The sequence below is a fragment of the Chanodichthys erythropterus genome, chromosome 4 (genome assembly GCF_024489055.1).
Source record: "Chanodichthys erythropterus isolate Z2021 chromosome 4, ASM2448905v1, whole genome shotgun sequence".
Lineage (NCBI taxonomy): Eukaryota > Metazoa > Chordata > Actinopteri > Cypriniformes > Xenocyprididae > Chanodichthys > Chanodichthys erythropterus.
In genome coordinates this window covers 6,956,844-6,983,064 of record NC_090224.1, presented here as the reverse complement: position 1 = coordinate 6,983,064, position 26,221 = coordinate 6,956,844, and the positions used below count along the sequence as shown (strand labels likewise).

Sequence of the window (26,221 nt, the reverse complement as noted above, 5' to 3'; positions counted from 1 at the left end):
ATATATCTTCAGTACATATATCTGGTTGAAGGGTGAATGACTGTACAGTAAAGTGTGAGAATGTTTTACAGGATATGAAGAAGGATGTTTGTTTACACAAGTATGTATTTTATGTAAACATCATTGCTCAGTTGTATATGGTTTTATATTATGATTAATAGTTCAGTGTTACTGTATGCATGAACACTGCATCACTGTTTTCTAAATACACCAAGCTTCTGTCTATAAAAAAGATATTTATACATGTTGGATATACAGTTCTAATCAAAAGTAAACTAAACATTAGAGAGGGTCTGATTGTGAGTGCCATTACAAGCTAAATTTAGAGTTAAGCTTGTTGGATGAATCACCTTGATACATCTTTGAAGCATCCACTAACCCACATAAAATCACAGTATAACCACTTTAAAAAATAGCTATAAACTTAGTATTTTAGTAAAAGCATGATAAGTACCATCCTAGTTTTTAAGAGTTGCCAAAAAAGGTCAAGAAGAGATGAATGATGAATCTAGAATCATTTCCAAGCATTCCCAAGACTCGAGATGGACAACAGACCACAAATGATGACATGATTATCAAATCCAGTTGCACTAGTGCACAGTTTTCTGTTACATTAACCTTACTGATTCTGTTAGAGGAAATTACTAATGTAAAAATGTATTCCTCATTGCTTTAAGTTATTTAACTTTTTCATAAATGTTCAGTCATTTCAACTTTAAAATATAATTTCATTTCACCATTTTATTTCTTGCAATATATCTAATTGGTACAAAATTATGGACCACTTTCATTTACAAGTCCTAAAAAATTGAGAATTGCTTCAGTTGTAATTAGCCACTGAACGGGAATGTGTGGCTACTGAAAGGTAAACTACTTCTGGTCATCCATCATATTGTGTACATTACATAAATATGTAACACAGAAAGCCAAACTTCTATATAATTAACATGTTATGACTTTTAAAATCTGAACTTCTCAATTATTCATCTCAAAATTAATAGTTATCCATATTTCAAACTGTACATAATGTTGTCTAAGCATCCAAAAATTTCTTTGACCTTCACAAAAACTATACATTTTAGTTTTAGACAAAAAAGTATAGATTTTAATATCAGCTATTTATCATCCATAACATGAAATAACTCACTTTAATATTGACACATACCTAAAACTAACCAATCATCCCTTTTGTTCTTTTTTCATTTATTTATAACTTGATATTTTTCACATGTAGGCTACATCAGCCATATTAAGCCTGTTTAAAACATATACATATCTTTAGAATGATCAAATTTTAATCAGCTGACTATTGGCAATGCTAATGCTAGCATTGCATTTTTGTATCATCAACATGCACCTCAAGAACTCAGTCCTTTCCAATTGCATAATAACACAAACCACAATCAATTTCTGGGTGTCCGCGTATATTTGGTACACAAGTGCAGGATGAACCAATCCATTTGGATGCTCTAACAGACTGTAGCAGAACAATGGGGCCAATGTGTTCATTTAACCAATTAACACTCACACAACCTACATGAGGTGAGAGAACCCTTAATGTTCAATGAGGGACACTGCAGAGACAGAGTTAAAGACAAGAGAAGACAGGAATTTCAAAACATCATTGCATTCAACAGAAAGTGCATGCGTTTATTTTGTTGTTGGAGTTGTATATTGTCATCAAAGGGGCCCCAGGGGGCCACCAGTTTGAGTCTCGTGATACTCATGCAGCTGCCAGCATTGCTAGGAGTTTCCAAGTCTCCTCAAAACCTGCTTATGCTTGCCTATACACGTCAGTGATTTCCTGCTCACGTTAGTCTTTTCTTTAAACATCTTTCTATGTCCCAAGAAGGGCAGTCATGTGTTTTACAGTTCTTAAATTCATAATATACCTTGCGTCCATCTCATAAACCCAAACAGAGAGACGGTGGTGCTGTACGGTACAGAATGTTCAGCTGAACATGTCTTGCTGTAGCACGGCGACTATACTCCCGTATTATTGGTTTCCACTACCTGCTGTTTACAGCGTGAGCTCATGGCATACTCCCCTCGGCTTGTGCCGTTTTCTTCTTTTCGAAGGGGTTTCCTGGAAAAGAGAACAACAAGATTACACTTCAAACAACTACTTTTGCTTAGAGTGAGGATGCTATGTTGTAGAGGCCTGGGCTGAGTGAAATGACATACAACGCTCAAAGAAAAACTAGGAAAGGAAAACACAAATAGTAGGGTTAAGATGTCCCCTTTAAGATCAATGTGCAATTACTTTCAAATCACAACATATTTAGATGTAAGTTTAACATGTGCAGGAGGTTGAAGCATCACGTGTTAAGGAAAATAAATAGAGACATTTGCTAAATCAGTAGTCATAGCACAAAATGATAATTATATTATGTATAAATGATTTTTGATATTCTTATTAATATTTATATATTTTTAAAGTGTCAATGATATATACTAAATCAACTATTCCATTTTAAATTGTTTTGACAATTTAGTAGAATAACTGAATAACCGATGTCAGACAAAACAGAATCCCAATAAAAGAGGTTAATCTGAAATAGAAATTTATTCTATTACTTATATACAGGCATGTGAATATTTACATTTTTAACTGCCCATCTTTTAAATGAAGATATGTCATGATGACAACCATTCACATGAGATAATTAGCCTTTTAAAGTAAAGATGTCTGAAATGTACACCTGATTCATGGAATTACTGAATAATAACCCCATTAATTACAATCAATTCTGGGGGACCATCTTACTCAATCTTTCACATCAAAATAATTTTTAATCCACAAATCTATAACATTAATTTGTCCACAAATCCCTCATTAACAAATAGACACAACAAACTTTGATAATCAACATAATACAATGTCATAGATCACTATTTTCAAGAGGCACAACATTAGATCAATTAACCTCAAAACTGTTTCGACTAAATCTCACAAATGTTGATATTCAGATGAAATGACAAAATTAAAAATAGCGTAGCCATTCATTAAAAACACTGCTAGAAATGCTGAGATTTTGTGCCATCTATGATCAAGAAAAAAATTAAGGTTCATCTTGCCCTTTTGGACCCTCCTTGAGACACTAACAAAGTAGGTCATCAAAGTGCTGCCGTTTTAATTACTTCCCGCAAGATGTAATTGCTGCTAGACTTAAAAAGCTGTGGTACGCGCCCCGCCTGTCCGTTCTTTATTACAATTTGAAATATGCAACCTGCCTGCAGCCAATTGCCTTCATAACTGCATTAAAACCCAGAGATGCCCAAACAGCAGAGCATGCAGATCCAATCTGTAGATATTTTGTTAAATCATGTCAGTCACATATTGACTTAATGGTATAGAGGGCCTGAGGTAAAAGCTGGTTATGTAGAGAGAAGGATGCTGGGGATACACATTTTGTAAGATGCCAATATGAATATTAATAAAGGTCTGAAATAGTTGGGGCATATGCTTAAGCATTCACAATGTAAGGATGCATTGATGGAACAGACGTACGAAAAGCAGTCCCATGAATGCAGCAATCGACAATGTTCAATAAGCTAATGTAGTACCCTGATGTCAAGCAACCACGTCACTTCTAAAAAGACACTTCCGTACAATAGGGGCTCGACGGTAAAAATGCCAGTCAGATTCTCCATAGTGAAATTGATTTTCAACAATACCTAATAAATATTTCAAGACACCCTAATATAACTCAGACGTTAAGTGCTAGCATATGTCTCTCTAGAAGCCATTAGTCAGCTTCCTTTTAGCCATGTTGAGTCAATTTGCATGGGTTCGTTGGCTGGTTCTGGGGTGCTGACGGATTCTGGTCGGCAGAGGAAGGTGTTGGGCTGTGGCTGACCCTGGTGCTCTTTGAGACACGACTGCATACGAGCGGCGAAGCGAATTGACAGCTGGATGAAGCGTTCTAGGCCGATGGCGTCAGTAGCGCTTGCTCGTTCCATCCACTTCTAGCAGCTTCTGAAGAGCATATTCATTAACAGACATTTTCCCTTGCTTCAAATTATACAGTTTCTCACCGATTGACGAGTCCCAGGATGGTTTTCCAAACACTTCCTGGAAGTGTTCGACGAAGCTGGCCATGAGACTGGCATAAACAGGCAGCGAAGAAGTGGTGACGGTGGCTGCGGAAGTGATGGCCGGTGCTAGAGCTGGTGTTGGCATTGGTGGTGGCGGTTGCATGTGGAAAGTGCGACGAAAAGCATCCACCAAATCCTGGAAAGGGTCGGAGTGGCTCATACTTGTGTCCCGCTGTTATGGTCCGGTCTTCTGTTACAATACGTACCAGTCAGAGACGGAATACAGCAGATGATGGTCTTTATTGGACACAAGCAGAGGTAACAGTGCAGTAAGGTAAGCAAACAATGGTAGAGATGCAGAGTGCAGACTGGATTGTATATAATACTGTCCCTGTTACTTGCAGGTTGACGGAGAAGGCGAACTGGAGGAGATGCTGGCGGATGACACTCACACACAGTACAGGAACACAGGAGGGAGTTCGGAGACAGGTAAGTATCAATAGGAGTCCTTGAGGTAAGCATGGAGGTAAGTACCCTTAATGCGAATGAGACCGGACAAAGTGACTGTGTGTGTGAGTGTCTTTTAAAGTGCTGGTGCAGGAAAAGACTTTGGACTGTGGAGTGGATACAGAAATTCAAATCTACAGGCAACGCTAATACACACTAAATACACAGTCACGCAGTGCTGGTGTTGTTAACAATAACAATTTGAGAACAATATAACAGTAATAATAATTTGCACAGTTTGACATGATCCGAGCTAAGCGATCGTTAGATTTAATAATCATTTGCAGCGTGATTTATTGTAGGCCTAATGCTTTTTTCCTCAGTTGGTCAAAACAAAAGTGGCAGAAATGTTACTTACTTGTTCAGATGATATTTATCCGTGAAAATTCTTATATTGGTCATACTTTCAAGACGTAGAATCTGTGATTCTGAAGTACAGTATCCACACCGGTGCGGTGTGGGCCTGACAGCAAACATTAGATTCATCCGTGCTGACGAGCTGTGCTGAGGCACAATGCACGTACAGATAACTGTTCCGCATATGACTGCAATCGCATGTTTCAAACAGAGATGGCGACAAAGAGGAAAAACTGTGGACAGCAGCTTTAAATGACAGTAATTAATTACTTGGTAATGCATTACACCCAACATTGCCAAAACCCATAAAAAGTGTATGGTCAGCGAGTTCTACACCAAAAACTTGAACAATAATGAACAATATTTCTAAAATACCAAAATGAGAGATTCCACAACACATCAATGATTAGGTCAGGAAAAATAAAAATGAACATGAGAGAGAAAACAACCTGACCTTTACAGAGCCCATCTCTACTGTCTGCAGCTCTCTGGGGTCTGTCTAGAGGACAAGTCTTATTTCATAAACAGAGCTTGAGCTCATTAAAATTGACCCGTTTCTTCCAGAGAAATAAACATATGAGATAACAACTTGTTGAAAAAAATTTTTTTTTTTCAGCTGAACCATTTTAAATGTCATTTGAGAGTAGAGCTGAGCTACATCTTCAACATCCATCCCTTGAATGTGGTAAAATGTTTGTGTTCTATTGATATGACAAGGCCATATTTGAGCCATATCATGCATAAATAGTGAACTGTTTCACAGAGTGAACGTTCATTTGAAATTTAAATCACAGAGACAGAATGATAGTAAACCTGTTAATTATGATCTAAGGGTGTTCATTTTCATCAGGAGTTGGAAATTTTTAGCACAACTCAACACATTGATGCTACACAACCACCACCAATGGGCCCCTGCATGTGCACTACTGGTGCACTACTGGTAAACAGTTTGAGGTCAGAAATAAATTATTTTATTCAGCAAGTGTGCATTACATGGAACAAAAGTGATTGTAAAGACTCTTTCAAATAAATTATCATCAAATAATCATAAATAATAATAAAAAAAAAAACAATGCATAATGGTTTCCACAAAAATATTAAGCAGCACAACTGTTTCAACATTTTTAAGTAATTGTTTCTTGAGCACCAAATCAACACATTAGAATGATTTGAGGGATGATGTGACATTGACAGTAAAGCAGTCTTTGCTCCAGCCTTCAGAGGAATAAATTAAATTTTAAAAATGGATTAAAATACCAAAGAAAAAAAGTTATTTTAAATTTTAATAATATTTCACAATATTAGTGTGTTTTTGATCAAATAAGCATAAGAGACTTCTTTCCAACATAAAAAACCTTTGAATGCCAATGTATAACGGTTTTAAAGGGATAGTTCAAAACCCAAAATTTTTAATTTTTTTTAAACATTCTTCAAAATATCTTTTTGTTTTCGGCAGAAGAAAAAAAAGCCTAGACTCAGGAACGACAAGAGGGTGCGTGAATGGCAGAATACTAATTTTTGTGTGCACAAACAGTTTCCTCTTCTTCAGCTTCAGCTTCAGCTTCTTCAGCTTCTAAAAAGATCTAAAACCTTGAGGAACAAATACAGCTATACCTTCAACTGAATTCGACTTCTAGTCCTTTTCCAGATTGATTAAATGTTTAGAGGTAGCTTGCACTCATCTGTTGTGATAAACACAGTATCTGTCTCTTGGGCAGGACTGATGAGACAATCCCGTAGCTCTGCAGGGGCCATCTGTCACAAGATGCCCCAGACTGCAGGGCTTTCCTATAAAGACATTCTCTCGCATTGCATGATTTACACATGGGAAAAAGTCTGCCTCATCTGATTTTTGAGGGGTGGAGTGGGGAAGAGGGATATAGCAAGAAAAAAATGTGAAGAAAACAAGGTCTTGCTTCCCTCTAAAAAACGCTCGGGGAAGCGTAAAGACATTAAGATCACATAAGGACAAGTCTTTGTCTATTTGACAAACTTAACCACTGGACAAATTAAGAACAATTTGATGCAAATGGAAAATGCAGACTCAATAATGAATAGTCAAGATTCTCCAGGCAAAAACGCAGGTGAAAAAGGTTCTTTGGACAGATCACATCATGCAAGTCTTTTAAATTCACATACACTCTGTCTGGAAGTCAACTGCATACAATTAATGTTTATGCTTTATCAGCTGAACAGTAATTTTCCACTGAAAACTTGTTTCTGTCCCCCATCCAACCTGCTAAAGGCTCATGGATTCCAGCAGTCGTGTGGATGTCCCTCGAGTAGTTTTGCTCTACTGCACCATGTGCAGATGCCCTGACAGTCACCTAGTTTCTCTGTGGACCACTCAGCTTATGTAACGTGCCAGGACGGGAAGCTAAAAACTCTTTTATCTTTCCCCTGAATCAGCACTGAGCGTGCTCACTCGCACACCCTCTCTCGCTCTGTTTCTGCTCTCTTTACCACCTTTTCTCACTGATGTACAGCAGCACCTTAGAGGTCCTTGCGGCCATTCCCCAGACATTTCAGCACACTGTTCGGTTGCCTGGGTCTTATGTGACCTCTTCTCTGAGGTCGACAAACAAATCCTGTAGTAAAATGTGGGCCAGAAATGTCTTTCAGACTGAAATAAATGATGGAAGGATAAGTTCTAAAGCATAGCTCAAGTTAGAAAAACAAGCGATATCTTGAAGAGCCATTCTCTTCCTGTGTACAGTAGATGCCTAAAAAAAAACAAAAAAAAAAAACAAAAAAAAAACAACAACTTTATTTAAACTGCACTGACAGAGAGATTAAGCAATTATTGATTCAGCCCATCCTATCTGATTTTGAAGAAGTTAAAGTTTCAGAGACATGCTATAATGGTTTTAGCCAGGTTTTAGTGACATGCTATAATGGGATGAAAATGAAATGTTAATTGTGTCAACAAATGATGAAGTTGTAAATATTTCTGTAATGTGAAATTAAAAAAAAAACTTTTTTGTTTTTGTTTTTTTTAGGTCTGGATGCACGCAAGACCCCCCAACCTCATCACCACCTCCCACCCAAAAAAACAAAAACAAAAAAACATTTCTTCCTGTTTGGTGAACACATGTTTGGATGCTCAGTGGTGCAAATTTCTCCATTTTCATTGAAGAATGTCACTGCAGCACCTAAAACAGCCACATCCTCACCTCAAAATGTGGGCCCTAAATAATACATGGTGTAGTACACACATGGCAGGGAGCTACACAAAACATTACAGGTAGAGGTAAATATTTCATAACCTGGCTCTTTGGAATAGGCACCAGAATGTATTAATTTCCTCTGAAAATAAACAGAGCAGGCTGAGATTGTTGCCACAGGATTTCAATGGACAATAATCAATAAAATCAATAATGTTTGTAATAGTTCAGAGAGTCAAAGCTAGTCCACAGTCTAGTAAACATTTCTTGCTTGCACAAAACACATAAGAAACACCATGAGACAAGAGAGACTCAGACATTGCAGTACTGAACACTGAATGGTCCATGTATGTGGATTTGGATAAAACAGTTAATTGCTTTGATTGACATATCGTCCTTGTCATTTCGTGTGATAATAATATTAAGTGAAATATTAAATAAATGAGTAAATAAACAAGCAAACTTAAAGCTGGAATCCGCGATTTTTCCTCTTTGTCGCCATCTCGTTTGAAACCTGCAATTGCAGTCATATGCGGAACAGTTATCTGTACGTGCGTTGTGCCTCGGCACAGCTCGTCAGCACGGATTAATATAATTCTTGCTGTCAGTTACGTCTTGAAAGTATGACCAATATAAGAACTTCAGAATCACAGATTCTACGTCTTGAAAGTATGACCAATATAAGAATTTTCACTGGAAAATATAATCTGAACAAGTAAGTAACATGTCTGCCACTTTTGCTCTGACCAACTGAGTAAAAAGGCATTAGGCCTACAATAAATTGTGCTGTCAATGATGATTAAATCTAACGATCGCTTAGCTCGAATCACGCCAAACCGTGCAAATTATTATTACTGTTATACTTTGTTCTCAAATTTTTATTGTTAACAACATCAGCATTGGGTGACTGTGTATTTAGTGTATATTAGCATTACCTGTAGATTTCAATTTCTGTAGCCACTCAGCAGTCCAAAGTCTTTTGCTTTTTGGCTACGGGTGAATCTCCAGTTGTCAGTGATGATTGTCATTTGGATCTTTCTGGATTACAATCCGCCATCAAAATGATAAGTTTAATTATTTCAGCTGCTGTGAGAACAGGCTATAAATGTGCCGCTACCAGCAGCATCCTCACGTGATAAAACCGACTTGCCTGGACTCCTTCCTTTCTGTTTACGGACGTGACGTAATGATGCACAGAGGAACTGCTGCATGTTAAAATTTCCAGCGGAAATCCACCATGTCGCTCTTATTATAAAACATTATTACAAGCTTACCGTTGTTAATTGAGCTAAGACAATGAGATAGTTTTGAACTCTGGCTGGTTATGTACTTGCTCAAAAATCGATTTTGGATAATTCTTAACCAAAAAAAGTTAAACTTGTTTGCTTAAAATTTCTGCGAATAATTTGCTGATGAAAAAAAAAAAAAAAAGGGGTTCCTGGTTCCAGTGTCTCCCTTGTCTCCAGCAGCAAGCCTGAAAAATCGTGTACTCTCGTCCAGTCCCCACAGAAATACAGGCGACCTGGCCAGTTCACCAATCGCCGGTTTCCTCCGCCTGCTCCTCCAGTGGGCATTGCCCTGGTGTCCTGCCGGACCCAAACCCCAAGATGGCCAAAGAAAAGTCCCCAGCTAGGCCCAGACAGCCAAGAAAAAGGAGGAAGGCCACCAAGCAACCCCAGTCTCCTGAGTTTTCGGCCTCCGTGCAGTTCCAGTCCCCAGCGTTCTCTGCTTCCGAGCCTGAGCCATCGCTCCTGGAGACGCCCCCTCCAGTGTCAGTGTCTGCTCCCGCAGTCCACGAGCCCACTCCAGCAGCCTCTGAGCCCATTCCAGCAACCCCCGAGCCCACTCTTGCAGTCTCTGAGCCCATTCCAGCAACCCCCGAGCCCACTCTTGCAGTCTCTGAGCCCACTCCAGCAGTCCCCAAGCCCATTCCAGCAGTCCGCCTGAGGCTCTTGACCCGCCGTGGCCGCCTACAGCTCCTGACCCACCATGGCTGCCCACGGCCCCTGACCCACCGTAACGGCCCGAAGTCCTAGACCCGACCTGGAGACCTCCGCACCCGTCTGCACCTTCCCCCTCACCTGCATGTAGGTCTCCAGGGGCCCACCCCCCTCCCCTGTTGTTCCATCTGAGGCACGTGGACACGCCTACCGGGGAGGGGGAGGTAATGTTACAACCACGCCTTCCCGGACTCCAGTTCCACGATCCTCTTTATCTGCACACCTGAACTCACTTCCCTCATCAGTCTTCCCGCCATTTCCCTGGATTCCCTGCACCTGTTGTCTTCGTCAGCACTCCCTTTAAGTTGGACTCTCTCCCTGCACTCCTTGTCAGTTCTTATGTTAATCTATGTGTGTGTATTGGTGTAATCCTTGCTCTTTCGGTTATTAAATCATCTCGGTTACAAAGGTAACCCTCGTTCCCTGAAGGAGGGAATGGAAACGTACGTCGGACAGACCGACGAATAGGAATCTCGCTAGAGAGGCCAATCTACTTCGAGTGTAACTAAAACGAGCCAATGCACATTGGCATGCAATCATATGCATCAGCTGCTCGCAGCGCGGGTATATAATGAGCAGCAGGTGCGTTGCATCTTCAGGTTTTCGCTGAGGAGCCGAACCGGATAGGCGGCAGCATCAGCGGGGTACAGCGACTGTGGCAACAGGACGTACGTCTCCATTCCCTCCTTCAGGGAACGAGGGTTACCTTTGTAACCGAGATGCTCCCATTCAGTCGGTCACGTTCGACGTACGTCGGACAGACCGACGAATAGGAATCCCTACCAAAGCGCCACAAGAGCTGCCCCCTTGCAGCGCTCTGTTGTAAGCCACCTGAACCCCCTTGCCTGAGGATGGTGGGACAGGGCTAACACAGAGAGAATCGATCACTGCTGTTCCCCAAAACCCATTCAGTGAGACTATTGGATAATGCTGGGAAAGCGTACCCTTTCGCTGGGAAAGGAACGCTGTGGAAGCCACATCATTCCCCGAAGGAGTTATGTGGAGAAGTACATATGGACTAACCCTGTAGGGCTGTGCTACATATGGAAGCGCTGGGGTGACTCCAACCCGATGAAGGGTAGGTTCTCCCAGAGGGAAAGACACGGGCTTCGTTTAGGAGCAACCATGGAACCAACCATATGGGATCCCCGTAGGGTCACACATATGGAACCCAGCCTAAACCCAGTTCTCAAGGATACAACGGAGTATAGGCCTGGCGCCAGACGCTCCGCCACGTCGGCTGCCGAAGGGATATCGGAGGACTCAACAGGGTCTGCCTTGTAGGGACTCTCTGGAGAAAAGAAGTGCATGTAGCGAAGCAAGCCGACACTAAGCTGGGGCCTCTCCGTGCCTCTGACCTGTGGCGAAAACACAGGAGGAGACTGGCTCGACACGAAGGCTATAGTATCTAGCGAACGTGTTAGGTGTTGCCCAGCCCGCAGCTCTACAAATGTCTGTCAGCGAGGCACCACGAGCCAGCGTCCAGGAGGATGCGACACCTCTCGTGGAGTGAGCATGCAACCTGAGCGGGCAGGGCACGCCCTGAGCTTGGTAAGCCAGGGCGATGGCATCCACTATCCAGTGGGCCATCCTCTGCTTGGAGACAGCCTTTCCCTTCTGCTGGCCTCCATAACAGACAAAGAGCTGGTCTGAGGTCCTGAGGCTTTGGGTTCTGTCTATGTACAGTCGCAAAGCGCAAACTGGACAGAGTAAAGCCAGGGCTGGGTCTGCCTCCTCTGAGGGCAGCACTTGCAGGCTCACCACCTGGTCCCTGAAGGGAGTGGTAGGAACCTTGGGCACATAGCCAGGCCGGGGTCTTAGTACCACGTGGCTATCACCCGGCCCGAACTCCAGGCACGATTCGTCGACCGAAAATGACTGCAGGTCCCCTACCCTCTTGATGGAGGCCAATGCAACCAGCAGCAAAGTCTTCATAGACAGAATCTTTAAGTCTGCCAATTGCAAAGACTCAAAGGGAGCAATCTGAAGTGCTCTTAGCACCAGAGCGAGGTCCCAAGAGGGTATGGAGGGGGGACGAGGGACCAGACATGGAGTTTCCAGAGGTCTGGACATGGGTGCCAAAGAGTGCCCCGTCTCTGAGAAAGCAGGTCCTTCCTCAGAGGAATGGGCCAGGGAGGGGCTGTCGCGAGGAGTGAGAGTTCTGGGAACCAGGTCCGGTTGGGCCAGTAGGGCGCAACTAAGAGGACCTGCTCCTCGTCCTCCCTGATTTTGCACAGGGTCTGTGCAAGTAGGCTCACTGGGGGAAACGCATATTTGCGAACCCTAATCCCTATTATTGTGGAAATCTGTGAATGACTCGTCCCTACCACACCTACACCGTGACATACCCATTGGATTTTCATTCTTTTGTTTATTTAACTCTTTAGACATTGTGTTATATTTCTGTAACAGATGGTTTTCTATTAAATAAATAATTCTTGCAATACAAACAACTCATTTGTATGTATGGACCTCTTTATGTGATGGTCAGGAACAAGCTGGCCATAAAAATAGTATGGTTTAACAACTAGATTCCTATATAGCTCTATATAAAAAGGCTTATAAATTATCTGATCATTTTTAGACATACATACTTATTTTTATTAAGTTGTGGATTTGGATACATATTTAAACATTCTCAAAGGCTACTTTTTGTCAAGGTTTAGATTTTTTTTGAGATGTTGATTTGAAATGTCAGTTTTTCCATTAATTTTACTAGTCAAACCTGAACACAGAGAAAGACATTTTGTTACATTTAACAAAAATTCAACAAAAATGTAACAAAAATGAATATGAATGCTTTATCAGAGCTATATCAACCTGATTTCAACCTCTTATTTGAGTCTTCTGGCTCAATTATGCCATATTGCTACAGCCACACCACTTCATTTGTGTGTGTACGATAGTTCACATTTACATTTCAATTCACATTTATTTGTATAGCGCTTTTCACAATACATATTGTTTCAAAGCAGCTTTACAGAGAATGCATGTCAACATTACAATTTAGAAAATGTAGTTAGCTAATAATGTAATAATTTAGGCAATTTAATTTACAATCACTGTTAGCAGTTTAATTGAAGGTAGAAGCAATGAGCTCCTGGAAATAATGAATTACATATTAACAATAATTAGGGTATACAGAAATTTGGGAATGTGCATGTTGATCATCTGAAGTTCTCGCAGGAGTTGGCGCCGTCTCTTCAAAGGTGTTGGTCATCTGAGCTCTTCTTAAGAGGCTGGATCCACTGAGAGCTGATGTACTCTCTAGTCACCTCGGGATGGGCGAAAGCTAGTAGCGAATGATAGTGTGTTGTCTGTGTGTGTAAGTGAGGGTGTGCTTGAGAGGGTGTATCTGTTTTGTGCTCTCGATATTTTAGAGTGTAACCTCTTCCTTGCTGTTAATTTTTTACTGCATTGTGGCTGAATTATTGATTTTTTTTCACGCATTTGAAAAAACTTGCTTTGTGTTACAGTCACACCAGTTCATATATGTGTCTGTGGGGTGTGGAGTTGTGGAATGTGTCTATTTTGCACTCTTGATATTTTAGAGTGTCACCCCTTCATTGCTGTACACTTTTTCTGCATCGTGTATGATTTGTAGATTGTACAAACAAAAAAATTCTCTGTATTTGTACCTATTTCCCATTCATTGTACCTATTTCCCATTAATTTTCTATGGCAATCATTTTTGACTGCAAAAAAAAACAAAATTGAGACTATTTTTTTTTTTAACAACAATTTAGCTCTTTCGAATCAAGTCCGCAATTTTTTTATGGGGGTCACATAGCAACTGCCATAAAAGTCTATTTCGTACTATTCCGATGAAGTAGTGATTTTTTTTTTTCAGTCTAAAATGACTAAACAAAACCAGAGGGTTAATAAAGTGGATATTTAACAAATTTTTTTCTAGATAAATGTTACGAATGTTGACAATTTATACATCTTTTGAAATATCTATGGGTTTAGCATCTGTATCCGGCCTCTGTTATATGACAGACATACTTAAGCAACAGTAATAAAGTAATTCCATCAAAACGTACAACAACTGTGCACATACTCCAAAGGGTTCAGAAAAGATTTGAGTTTGAGTTCAGGTTTGTCATTGTCATGGTTGTAGCTCAAAGGGGGGTAGGGCTCCAATAGGTTAAGCAAATGTAGAACTGAGGGGGGAAAAAGCAATACTTTGGATTGAGCTGATGTTACCATTTTTCTATTTTAACATGTAAAGCAGGCAAATGAATTAAACAAAATATCACCATGGTTCTTATTTAAGTGCCTGAGCTTAACCAGAGCATATTTATGAAAGTCTTGTATACTCTTTTATAGAAATTAAAACACATCCATTTGTTTAGAGTCTTCGTTATCATAATTGTACTATTGTTCAATGATGCTTTATCATTTGTTTACAGCGGTCAAAAATCACAAAGCACCACATTTCTCTCCTCTAAAATCTATTCTTCACTATATGCACTGAGCAACTGTTCAACAAAACTGCTTTAGCTTTTCCCTCCAGTGCCTCTAATTCCATTAAACTCATTACAATAAGTAAGCTGCACCGGTCTTCAGCATGCAGAAGCCATAAAGCAATGATTGGGGTAATAATCCAAGCCTTCACTGGGACATTTTAGCGAGTGTTTGAAGAAGCACCATTTGTGGTGCATCGGTCATTGGGCATGGCTAAATGATGTGTTCACATGCATATAAAGGAAGGCATTAAACATGTCTCTCTCTCTTCATTTTGGCAGACTGGGCAAGCTCATTAGTGGATAAATAGCTGCCAGCTGGGTTTTCCTTTGGGAGCTGGCTTCCTTATACCAAGTTCTCAGGCGAAAAAAAAAGAACAGGCAATGTGTAACAAACTAATTCACCAAGTGAAATGATTCCAAAACAGAGAGCTCATAACAAGTCCCCGTTTAATAGCCAAGAGGGGATGTTCCACAGCTTTCATAAATAAAAGATTAATTTCCAGAAGACTGGAATGTTTTAACATTAACAGCTTGGATTCAACCTCCGCTTAGTTTCACTGAAAAATCTGAATAGTATCGATTTAATGAGAGTTGCTTCAGGATGACACGAACCAGGCCAGATATAGTCCAGTGATGGCAACCACATGGATTCTGTTCTTTGGGGGGTGAAGCAATCAGTTCTGGTCCTGGATGCCAAATGGTCAATAATTAATGCAGTAATTTCTCTCCCTTTTGGTCATGGGAATAACCTGGTTATCGCTTGCATAAGACTCTCATCAGTCAAAAATTAATATTCTATGTTTTATGGATGATATCTGTTGGTTGCCTTCTGTGCTGATCCACCACATTAAGAGTGTTCTGGTTAAGGGTTTTCTCTAGTGTGGTTATTGGTATTCTCTAGTATTCCCTCACATTCTATTGAATTAATAGGAAATCATTTGATTTTAATGAAAACATTACCTAACGAGTGGGCGTTTTTATATCTGAACATCCTAAACATCTAAATGGTTATTTGTTTAAGTTGGGAATTTCCCCTACTTTTTATTAAAAGTTGTATCTTCATTACAGTAGCGAATATCAGATCAGCTGAGGGGCGAGACACTTCATCATTTCTATTACAAATGTCAAAATAATTATTCTGAAATATGAATGCAGATTTATGCTTTGTAAGGCATGTGCATACAACTTAATTCGCCATATACATTTATTCATTGTGGTTACGTAATTATGTTGTGTTATATAATACTGTTTTTATTCGTACAGGAACTGTATCCGATTTCGAAGCAGTAAAAATAACGACTAAAATGTTAAATTATATTTAGCTCAACAATATTTACAAATAACACTTAATTCATACACAAACTGTCATGCTAGTAAAGAGCCACAGAATTTGAGCTGACCTGAAGCTTTTTAAGTTTTTAAGATTTCCAAGATCTTCAGAGTCTGAAGTGTACATTGGTCAACAAAAACATTTCAAGAAATATTATACATGAATATACATGAAGCTTTATCTCCAAGCATTTACACTGTCACTCTGAGCAAAATGTGTCACGGATGCACACAGACAAGATGTTAGGATCCAGTTGCAGCATTTATTGGTAAATCCAAAACATAAATCCCAAGAAAGGCAAAGGTCAAACTCCACGTAGTCAGTTCACAAACAAAAGCCAGAAATATAACGTGCATGTAACAAAACACCGAACCACAACCAAGGACAGACACAACTCAGTATAAATAGACAGACACTAATAACATAATACAGTCCAGCTGGGTGCAATGAACATGGATAATGAGTCGGGTGAGTGTGTATGGGAATTGTAGTCCATGTAACGGGTGGAAATGAGAGTCCGGGATGGAGTGCCCTCTAGTGGCTGATAGGGCACTCTCACTGGTGATCGTGACATTACCCCCCCTCAAAGGAGCGGCTACCAGACGCTCCACCAGTCCAAAAAAAAACAAAAAAAAACAAAAACTCAGGAGGGAGGTGGACAGGAGGAGGATCAGGGGGAGGGATGGCGGGCCAGATCCAGGGTCCCCAACTGATAGCCAGGGTGGTGCTGGAGGAACTGACCAGGCTGGTTCCAGCGGTTCTAGAGTCCTGGCTGGGTGCCAGGGTGGTGCTGGAGGAACTGACCAGGCTGGTGCCAGCGCCTCTGGAATCCTGGCTGAGTGCCAGGGCGGTGATGGCGGAACTGACCAGGCGGGTTCCAACGGTTCCAACGGCCGGGGCAGTGGCAGCAGGGAAGGAAGCCTGGACGACGGTGGCAGGACAGACGGCTTGGTTGACAGCAGGGCTAGCCAAGGGTGCTCTGTGGTCGTATCAGGGAGAGTGGGCAGCTCGGTGACGGCCTCCGTGGCCGTATCAGGGAGAGCGGGCAGCTCGGTGACGGCCTCCGTGGCCGTATCAGGGAGAGCGGGCAGCTCGGTGACGGCCTCCGTGGCCGTATCAGGGAGAGCGGGCAGCTCGGTGACGGCCCCCGTGGCCGTATCAGGGAGAGCGGGCAGCTCGGTGACGGCCCCCGTGGCCGTATCAGGGAGAGCGGGCAGCTCGGTGACGGCCCCCGTGGCCGTATCAGGGAGAGCGGGCAGCTCGGTGACGGCCCCCGTGGCCGTGTCAGAGAGAGCGGGCTCGGGCTGCCCTGGGACGGCAGCGGGCTCGGGCTGCCCTGGGACGGCAGCGGGCTGGAGCGGACTCACTGGCTGGAGCGGGCTCTGGAGCGGACTCACTGGCTGGAGCGGACTCACTGGCTGGAGCGGGCTCACTGGCTGGAGCGGGCTCACTGGCTGGAGCGGGCTCACTGGCTGGAGCGGGCTCACTGGCTGGAGCGGGCTCACTGGCTGGAGCGGGCTCTGGAGCGGACTCACTGGCTGGAGCGGACTCACTGGCTGGAGCGGACTCACTGGCTGGAGCGGGCTCACTGGCTGGAGCGGGCTCACTGGCTGGAGCGGGCTCACTGGCTGGAGCGGGCTCTGGAGCGGACTCACTGGCTGGAGCGGACTCACTGGCTGGAGCGGACTCACTGGCTGGAGCGGGCTCTGGAGCGGACTCACTGGCTGGAGCGGACTCACTGGCTGGAGCGGGCTCTGGAGCGGACTCACTGGCTGGAGCGGACTCACTGGCTGGAGCGGACTCACTGGCTGGAGCGGGCTCTGGAGCGGACTCACTGGCTGGAGCGGGCTCTGGAGTGGACTCACTGACTGGAGCGGACTCACTGGCTGGAGCGGACTCACTGGCTGGAGCGGGCTCTGGAGTGGACTCACTGGCTGGAGCGGACTCACTGGCTGGAGCGGACTCCCTAGCTGGAGTGAACTCACTGACTGGAGCGGACTCACTGACTGGAGCGGGCTCTGGGAAGGCCTCTAGGCCTTGAGGGATAATTGAAGCCTTCCTCCTCCTCTTCCTCCTCTTACGTGAGTGAAGAGAAGACTCAGTGCCCACCTCCTCTGTGGCGGCTGGAACGGACTCACGGACTGGAGCGGACTCACGGGCTGGGAAGTCTCTTCGGTAGGGTTCAGGTTGACCAGGTGTAGCCCACTGGCTTCTATGACCGAGATATTTGATGAAGCCCCAAAAATCCAAAATCTGCAGCCCATCCATCTCCCATTGAGGCAGAGAGTCATTAAGACACTGGTTAAATATGTCCTTCAGCGCAGCATCATTATATCTTAGCCCCACCGCCATTGTCCAGAAATACTGGGCAAAACACCCTACCTCCTCTTCTCCCTGTCGCAAGGCCCTCACCGTCTCCAGCAAAGCCACACGCTCCCTGCCCGTGGCTGGCGGAAGAACCCTCATGCTGCTGGATCCTTGTAGGGTGGTTCGTTCTGTCACGGATGCACACAGACAAGATGTTAGGATCCAGTTGCAGCATTTATTGGTGAATCCAAAACATAAATCCCAAGAAAGGCAAAGGTCAAACTCCACGTTGTCAGTTCACAAACAAAAGCCAGAAATATAACGTGCATGTAACAAAACACCGAACCACAACCAAGGACAGACACAACTCGGTATAAATAGACAGACACTAATAACATAATACAGTCCAGCTGGGTGCAATGAACATGGATAATGAGTCGGGTGAGTGTGTATGGGAATTGTAGTCCATGTAACGGAACATAATAAATGGTCAAAAGTTACAGTGGCATGCTGTACTAATGCAAATAAAACTCCATGATAGCTCAGTGGCTCTCGTGTCCAACCTCTCATTATGGCCAGTCTTGACATCATATGGGATTTTATTTCATTGTCAGGTTTTCACAAAATGTGATGTAGCCAAAAATGTTTGAGTTAAAACTACAGCTCATAAAAATAGACACAAAATGTTGAAGATACTGCAGAAAGTGATATAATGGTAGCATATATTAAAGGTCAATTCTGTGCCATCAACCTTACAGATTTCATGATTACCTAAAAGAAAAAGAAATTTGAATCGACACAATGCAAAATAAGTTATCGTGTTATCATAGTATAGCCCAGAGTGAGTGAGTTTCGGAGCCTCTATCCTTTTTTGCTGTGTGAGTGAATTGGGCTGTCTGAGGCCCCTTCCCTGTCTGCTGCCAATTTGACAGGCCTCTCAGTTTTCCCTTGACGGCATGTCACTGGTACCAAACCAAAAGAGCAGCTTAAGGCTGACACACCACTCAATGCCTTCTACTGTGCCATCAGTGCCAAACACATTAGGGCTGTCACGATAACCGCAATATTGTAATACCTGCAGACATGCCAACCACAGAGGAATGCAAGCAACCACCACAACTGTGATGTTCACGTGTTTTCTCTTTTTCATAAGGCTATGGCCTTCTTGTTTTACACTTCATTCATGTGTATTGAATGTTAAATAAACTAATAATGATAACAATAGTGAAGAATGCATTTTTTACTTAACACTCTGAGGTCTGAGGTATTGCTGGCGATACCACCGCGGTTTTTTTCTTACCAGTGTGAAAGAGACTCAAAATACTCTGTCAATGTTGCACATACAATTAAGAGTTATACACCATTTTAATCTGTGGAATATCTTCTTTTATTTGTGTACACTCAGAGTAAAAACAAAATGTTGTGCTTTTTGCAAAATAAAGAAAACTAACATGATGTGTGTCCTCTTGTCTCCCTCTGAACGAAGTCCAATCTGATAGTTCTCAGAAAATGAACTGTAACTTAGTGAATACTAATCACAAAAATTTTTGACTCATGTCTAAAAAAATGTTGAAATGTCAGGTTTTAAATCGTGTAAGTCAAATAAAAAACAAATATTCTCTGTTTATGTAATCTGTATGAAAATAGAGCCATGTCAGAAGTTCTTGATTCAGCCAGTCAATACATGCATACATCGTCTCAATCGTGTATTTATTGTCTTGAAAAGTGTTTTGAATAGCCATAGTAAGCGATCTCTGGCCTCTGTTAGTTCCTGGATTGCCTATTCTTCTTTAGCCGGTATTTGTGGACTAAAGGTGCACAGAGCGCCCTCCGGCTGCAAGTATGAATTGAAAACGTCTCGGGTTACGTCTGTAACCCTGGTTCCCTGAATAAGGGAACGAGACGCTGCGTGGTCGCTTTGGGAACGCCTCTGCGTGATTACGTCTTGAAGCACTTGTGTAATCGAACCAATAGTTTAACTGGACGTCAGAGCGGGTGACGTCACGGACCAGGAAACTATAAAGCACCCCTGTGAACAAAGAACGCTAGCTTCTGATATGGATGAAGCAAGCGTTCACAGGCGTGCAGGGAGTATGGCTAAGCTACCCAGCGTCTCATTCCCTTATTCAGGGAACCAGGGTTACAGACGTAACCCGAGACATTCCCTTTCATGGGAACATTGACGCTGCGTAGTCGCTTTGGGAACGCTATCCCAACTAGGCCATAAGACCAAATGCCTGTTTGTATCATCTTTCAGGACGACAGATATCATTGCGGGGAACCCCCGAAATCAAAGCCTTTGAGGCAGCCATACTCCTGGTAGAATGTGCCCGGACGGCCAAAGGCGAGGGCTGTCCGGATGACTTATAAGCAAGAGAGATGGCCTCGACCACCCACTTGCTTATTCTCTGCTTAGACGCGGGACCTCCCTTGTTAGGGGACCTGTAACATACAAACAATTGTTCTGTTTTTCGCCACAGGGCAGCTCTGTGGACATAGATGTCTAAAGCCCTCACTGGGCAGAGCAGATTAGTTTTTCCTGATCCTCATTTGTGAAAGGTGGAGGACAAAAGGCCTGCAGTACAATAGGCCCTGGGACATGAGTAGGGACCTTGGGTATATACCCAGGTCTAGGATGCAAGAAAGCTTTGACCATTCCAGGCACAAAGTCTAAACATGAAGGAGCAACTGAAAGTGCCTGAAGATCTCCAATTCTTTTAAGAGATGTAATAGCCAGTACCGTTTTTAACAAAATACCGTTTTTAACAAAAACACAAAAAACATTCATTTAAAAAACACTTACAGACAATGCCTTTTCCAAGAGTAAATGAAGTATGGATAGAGATTGGTATCGCCTGTGTGCACTCTCAAATATCTCACACAAAATGGCTGAACAGCACATGCTCTGCTTAAATATAGACATGTCACCACTAGAGGTTGTTAAATTGCAAAACTAGAGCTGAGAACAGCATACCAGCTGCCCACGAGCCAGCTCCAGCCCACCACGAACCAGCTTCTGAACCGCCATGGCTGCCCATGAACGCTGACCCGCCTTGGCATCCCAAGGCTCCCGAACTACCATGGCTACCCAACGCTCCTGACCTGCTTTGGCGTCCCAAGGCTCCCGAACTGCCATGGCTTCCCGTCTCTCCTGACCTGCCTTGGCATCCCAAGGCTCCCAAATTACCATGGCTACCCGACGCTCCTGACCTGCCTTGGCATACCAAGGCTCCCGAACTGCCGTGGCTGCCCGAGGCACCTGACCTGCTGTGGTGCTTAGAGTCCCTGGACCTGCCCTGGAGACCTCCTTACCCGTCCGTACATTCACCCTCACCTGTCAGTAGGTCTCCAGGGCACCCACCTCCCCTCCCCGGTTGTGCCATCCATGGCACGAGGATGCGCCTTCCGGGAGGGGGACATTATGTTAGGGTTCCAGTCATTCCCGGACTACACTTCCCATAATCCTCCCTGGCAATCACCTGCACTCACTCCACCAATCATTAATCACCACACCCAGCTGCAGCACATTACCTGGACTATTTAAGCCATGCACTTCCTCACACACATTGCACAGTCTTGTTTACTCTGTTGCATTTCTGAGCATTATTTACCCTGTCTGTCTGCCTGCCTGTTTCTGATCCTGTCTGTTCCCTGTGTACAAATCTCTGCCACCTGCCCTTTGGACCTTTTTTATTTTTATTGTTTATTGTTTCCTGGTTTTGTGAATGATATCTGCCTGCCCTGATCTACTGCCTGTTCCACGACCACGATTCTGCCTTGTCCCTGCTGTACCTTTTTGCCACTGTTTGACCCTTGCCTGTTTAACTACGAACTCTGCTTTAATAAAGCTTGCACATGGATCCGATCCTGACTCCCGCTTCATTACAGGCGGGGCTTACGTAACCCACTTACATAAGAGTAGGGGGAAATCTGGAACCGGTCGTTTGGAGAGACTGTTTATGATTTATGGGGATTATGAAAAAGGGAGTGGGTGGATTTTTACCATTATAGGCTGGTTGTTTACACACACTGTGGATAGACATCTGTGTTCAAACACTTTATAAAAGTTAATTTTTTAACTTTTAGGTCACCTTTAATTAAGACTCCGGCCCTATTTACACCTGGTATTAAGATTTGTTTTGGTAATTTTCAAAAATGTTCTACCCCTGTTTATATAGCATTGTGTTTTAGTTGTTCTTGGTCAGATCTCGTTTATGCATTGTGTGGTTTGCGTTATTTTCCTGTGTGTTCATTCAGAGAATGTGGATTATTAATAAAGTCTGTTTTGTTTTTGAATCTCCTTCGTCTTTGTGTCTGCTGACTACACTGTAACTCTTATTTATATAGCCAGAAAAATATAAAAAAAAAAAAAAAAAAAAAAAGCTATAATATTGCATACTGCGATATTGTGCCACTCAAAATCACCGCAAGGGAAATTCCTTCACTGTGACAGCAGTGAATAAATCATTGTCATTGTTTTTCCTAATGTAAGAAGGCTACAGCTTCATGTCAGTTCAACTAAAACAACAACATTCACAATTCATGTTTCAGATAAGAAGATAACATCTTTTCTGCCTTATCTTGTTACATTAAGGAAGCGTGAAGCTGACACAGATAAAACGTTAATGGAATCTTCTTTGTTTACCTGTAGGCTTGTTTGGTGCTTTAAAGGGATAGTTCATCACATTTATATTTACCCAATTCTCACATTTTACTTAGTTTTTTTTTTTTTTTTTTATACGTTTCTGAAAAAGATGACAAGTAGAATCAACTAAAGTTGACATAAAATATCTAAAACTATTGAGTCTTACCTCTTGATGGCCTTGTAGCAAATGATGACAGTCAGGAGGAGGAAGACCACAGATGCACAGCTTACTGTCCCCAGAACTAAGATCTCCATCTCTCTCCTCCAGGGTATTATGGGGGATACAGTGGAGGGAGCCACTGGAAGAGAGACAGTGTTAAAAATAGGACTAGGTTAAATAAATTGATTTCTCGATTATAATCGATTCTCAGTTTGAAGAAGCTATATCGATTCTAAAATCCCAAGAATAGATCTTTCAAGTGTTTTCAGTTGATAAATGAACTGAGATTTGTAGCATACCTCCCATCCAATAAATTGCAATAAGCTTTGTGCTTTGTTACTTCTGATATGAAACAAAGTATCAGCATTCAAATTCTGTCAATTTATTATAAAATTCAAACAAATACAGTTTGGCTCTCATTAATTTGGCATGACAGATAGTGCCTCAGTTTAAGCAAAGTGTCAGGGAAAAGCGCAGATTAACAGATTATCTCTTCCGCTTTACTAATAGTTACAGCATGAAATAAACATGAATGAACATCCAAAGGTATGTTGAAAGACGTCAATAAAACAGCTTGAAATCAAATTTCAAGTAATGTTACATTTACCTCAGAAAAGCCAGCTCATTAGCCAGCTAGAAAAATAGCCTACAAATCAGTTAATTTTAACATTTAATATTATAGTGAATTACCAACTGGGGTTCCCTGTTTACACTATAGTTAGATTTTTTTTCCTTGAGGAAATTGGCCATCTACTGTACCTGATAGGCCCCAATTAATCTATTCAATACAAATCTAATTGAATCGTATCGAAGTGCAATCTTGTGAATTGAAATCGTATTGAATCGTGAAATTTGTATCAATGCCCAACCCTATTTAAAATTTGCATTTGGAAGCATCTGGTTGCTGTCCACCCACATGATAGGTCAAAGGAGCTCTCCATGCAAGTTAAACAGGCCATCGTTAAGCTTCAAAAACAAAACAATCAGAGAGATAGCAGGAACATTAGGAGTGGCCAAATCAACAGTTTGTGGTAGATGAACGCAGGATCCTCTCCATGGTAAAGAAAAAACCCCAGGACCCCCATTATAGAACACTCTCCAGGAGGTAGGTGTGTCATTGTCTAAGTCTACAATCAAGAGAAGACTTTACAAGAACAAATACAGAGCCTTCACCACAAGGTGCAACCATTCATAAGCCTCAAGAATAAGAATAAGATTAAGAATAAGGGAAAAAAAAGCCAGCCCAGTTCTGGAAATGCACTCTTTGGTCTAATGAAACAAAGATCAGAAAGCTTGGAACAGCTTATGATCCAAAGCATACAACATCATCCATAAAACACAGGCAGTGTGGGGGGCAGTACAGGGATATACAGTCTGCACAGATTCTGCCAAAAGCGGCAAAGTTGATTGAGCAGTGCATCACGGCACAGATGGACAATGACCCAAAGCACACTGCAAATGTAACCCAGGAGTTTTTAAAGGAAAATAAGTGGAATATTCTGCAATGTCCGAGTCACATGATCTCAACCCAATCGAGTATGCGTTTCACTTGCTGGAGACAAAACTAAAGGCAGAAAGACCCATAGACAAACAACAACTGAAGACAGGTACAGGCCTGGCAAAGCATCACAAAGGAGGAATCCCAGGCTTTGGTCATGTCCATGGGTTCCAGACTTCAGGCTTTGGATCAGGAGTGTATCTTAACCATTTATGATCATCCCACCCATCCCTAATGTAGAGAACAGTACTTTTACTATTATCACTCTCAAACTGGTCTCTCACACCAATACTGCTTGATGGCCCAATCACAAGGCTGCAGCATTCTGCTCTACTCCATTTATCATTCCATATCCAAGAGGCGCTTTATTTGGACCATTACACAGCCATCTCATCCAGAAACATATTAGTGCTTCAGGTTGCTCTACCTTCCCCTCCACTTTAAAGTTCAAATTAGTTTTTTTCTGGTTGGGAACTGATAGTGGCACCCTGCTTTACTGAGCAGATTTAATAGTACTTATAAAAATGCACAGGAGAAGGCTAATTAACAAGTTCATTGCCCTCATGAGCACACAGGGCTACTGCCTCTCCTCTCTCACTCTCCCTTCCTCTAGCTCTTAGTCTTCTCACTTTCCACCGCTCTATAGCTCCCTTTCTGCCACTTTTTGCCTTTCTGTCTAAATACTTTTGAGAATTGAGCCTCAGATTCAGGTGTATTTGTTCTGAAACGAAGGCTTTTGACAGTGTTTGGGATTGACAACCATATATACTAGTAAGTCTCAAATTCTGTTCATACAACAGCTTTCAATAGTGGCTCAAATACCGTCTGTATGATAGCGACTAGAATGAAAACACCAGTCTTGTACCCCTTTTACATCAGTATTATTACATTATGCTCACCAAGACTCCATTTATTTGATCCAAAATACAGTAAAGACAGTAATATTGTGAAATATTGCTACAATTTAAAATAACTGTTTTCTATTTTAAAGGTGCCCTAGAACTTTTTTAAAATATGTAAAGTCTAAGGTGTCCCCTGAATGTGTCTGTGAAGTTTCAGCTCAAAATACCTCATAGATTTTTTTTAATTCAGTTTTTTAACTGCCTATTTTGGGGCATAATTAGAAATTAACCGTTTCAGGGTGTGTGGCCCTTTAATTCTCGTGCTCCACGCCCCAAGAGCTCGCGCTTGCCTTAAACAACATAAAAAAGTTCAAACAGCTAATATAACCCTCAAAATGGATCTTTACAAAGTGTTCGTCGTGCAGCATGTCTAATCGCGTAAGTACAGTGTTTATTTTGATGTTTACATTGATTTTGAATGAGTTTGAGGCTATGCTCCGTGGCAAATGGCTAATGCTACCCTGTTGGAGAGATTTATAAAGAATGAAGTTGTGTTTATGCATTATACAGACTGCAAGTGTTTAAAAATGAAAATAGCGACGGCTCTTGTCTCCGTGAATACGGTAAGAAATGATGGTAACTTTAACCACATTTAACAGTACATTAGCAACATGCTAATGAAACATTTAGAAAGACAGAAACATTTTTTGCTATTGTCCTTGCTTGCTTACCTAGTCTGTTGATTCAGCTGTGCACAGATCCAGACGTTCTGCCCTTGTCTAATGCCTTTCATCCAGACGTTAATACTGGCTGCCCTTGTGTAATGCCTCGATCATGGGCTGGCATATGCAAATATTGGGGGCATACACCCCGACTGTTACGTAACAGTCGGTGTTATGTTGAG

The 26,221-nt window shown here is 42.2% G+C and overlaps 1 protein-coding gene across 1 annotated transcript in view; it reads right to left on the bottom strand.

Moving 5' to 3' along the window:
• Positions 1–1,765: 1,765 nt before the first annotated feature.
• LOC137018395 (proline-rich membrane anchor 1-like) overlaps positions 1,766–26,221 on the bottom strand; it is a 49,035-nt gene continuing 24,579 nt past the window's right edge. The window contains exons 3-4 of the mRNA XM_067383017.1: positions 22,984–23,116; positions 1,766–2,086 (exon numbers count right to left, since the gene is read on the bottom strand). Of these exons, the coding sequence (XP_067239118.1) occupies positions 1,984–2,086; positions 22,984–23,116 (236 nt within the window). The 3' untranslated portion in view covers positions 1,766–1,983. The remainder of the gene's footprint in view (positions 2,087–22,983; positions 23,117–26,221) is intronic.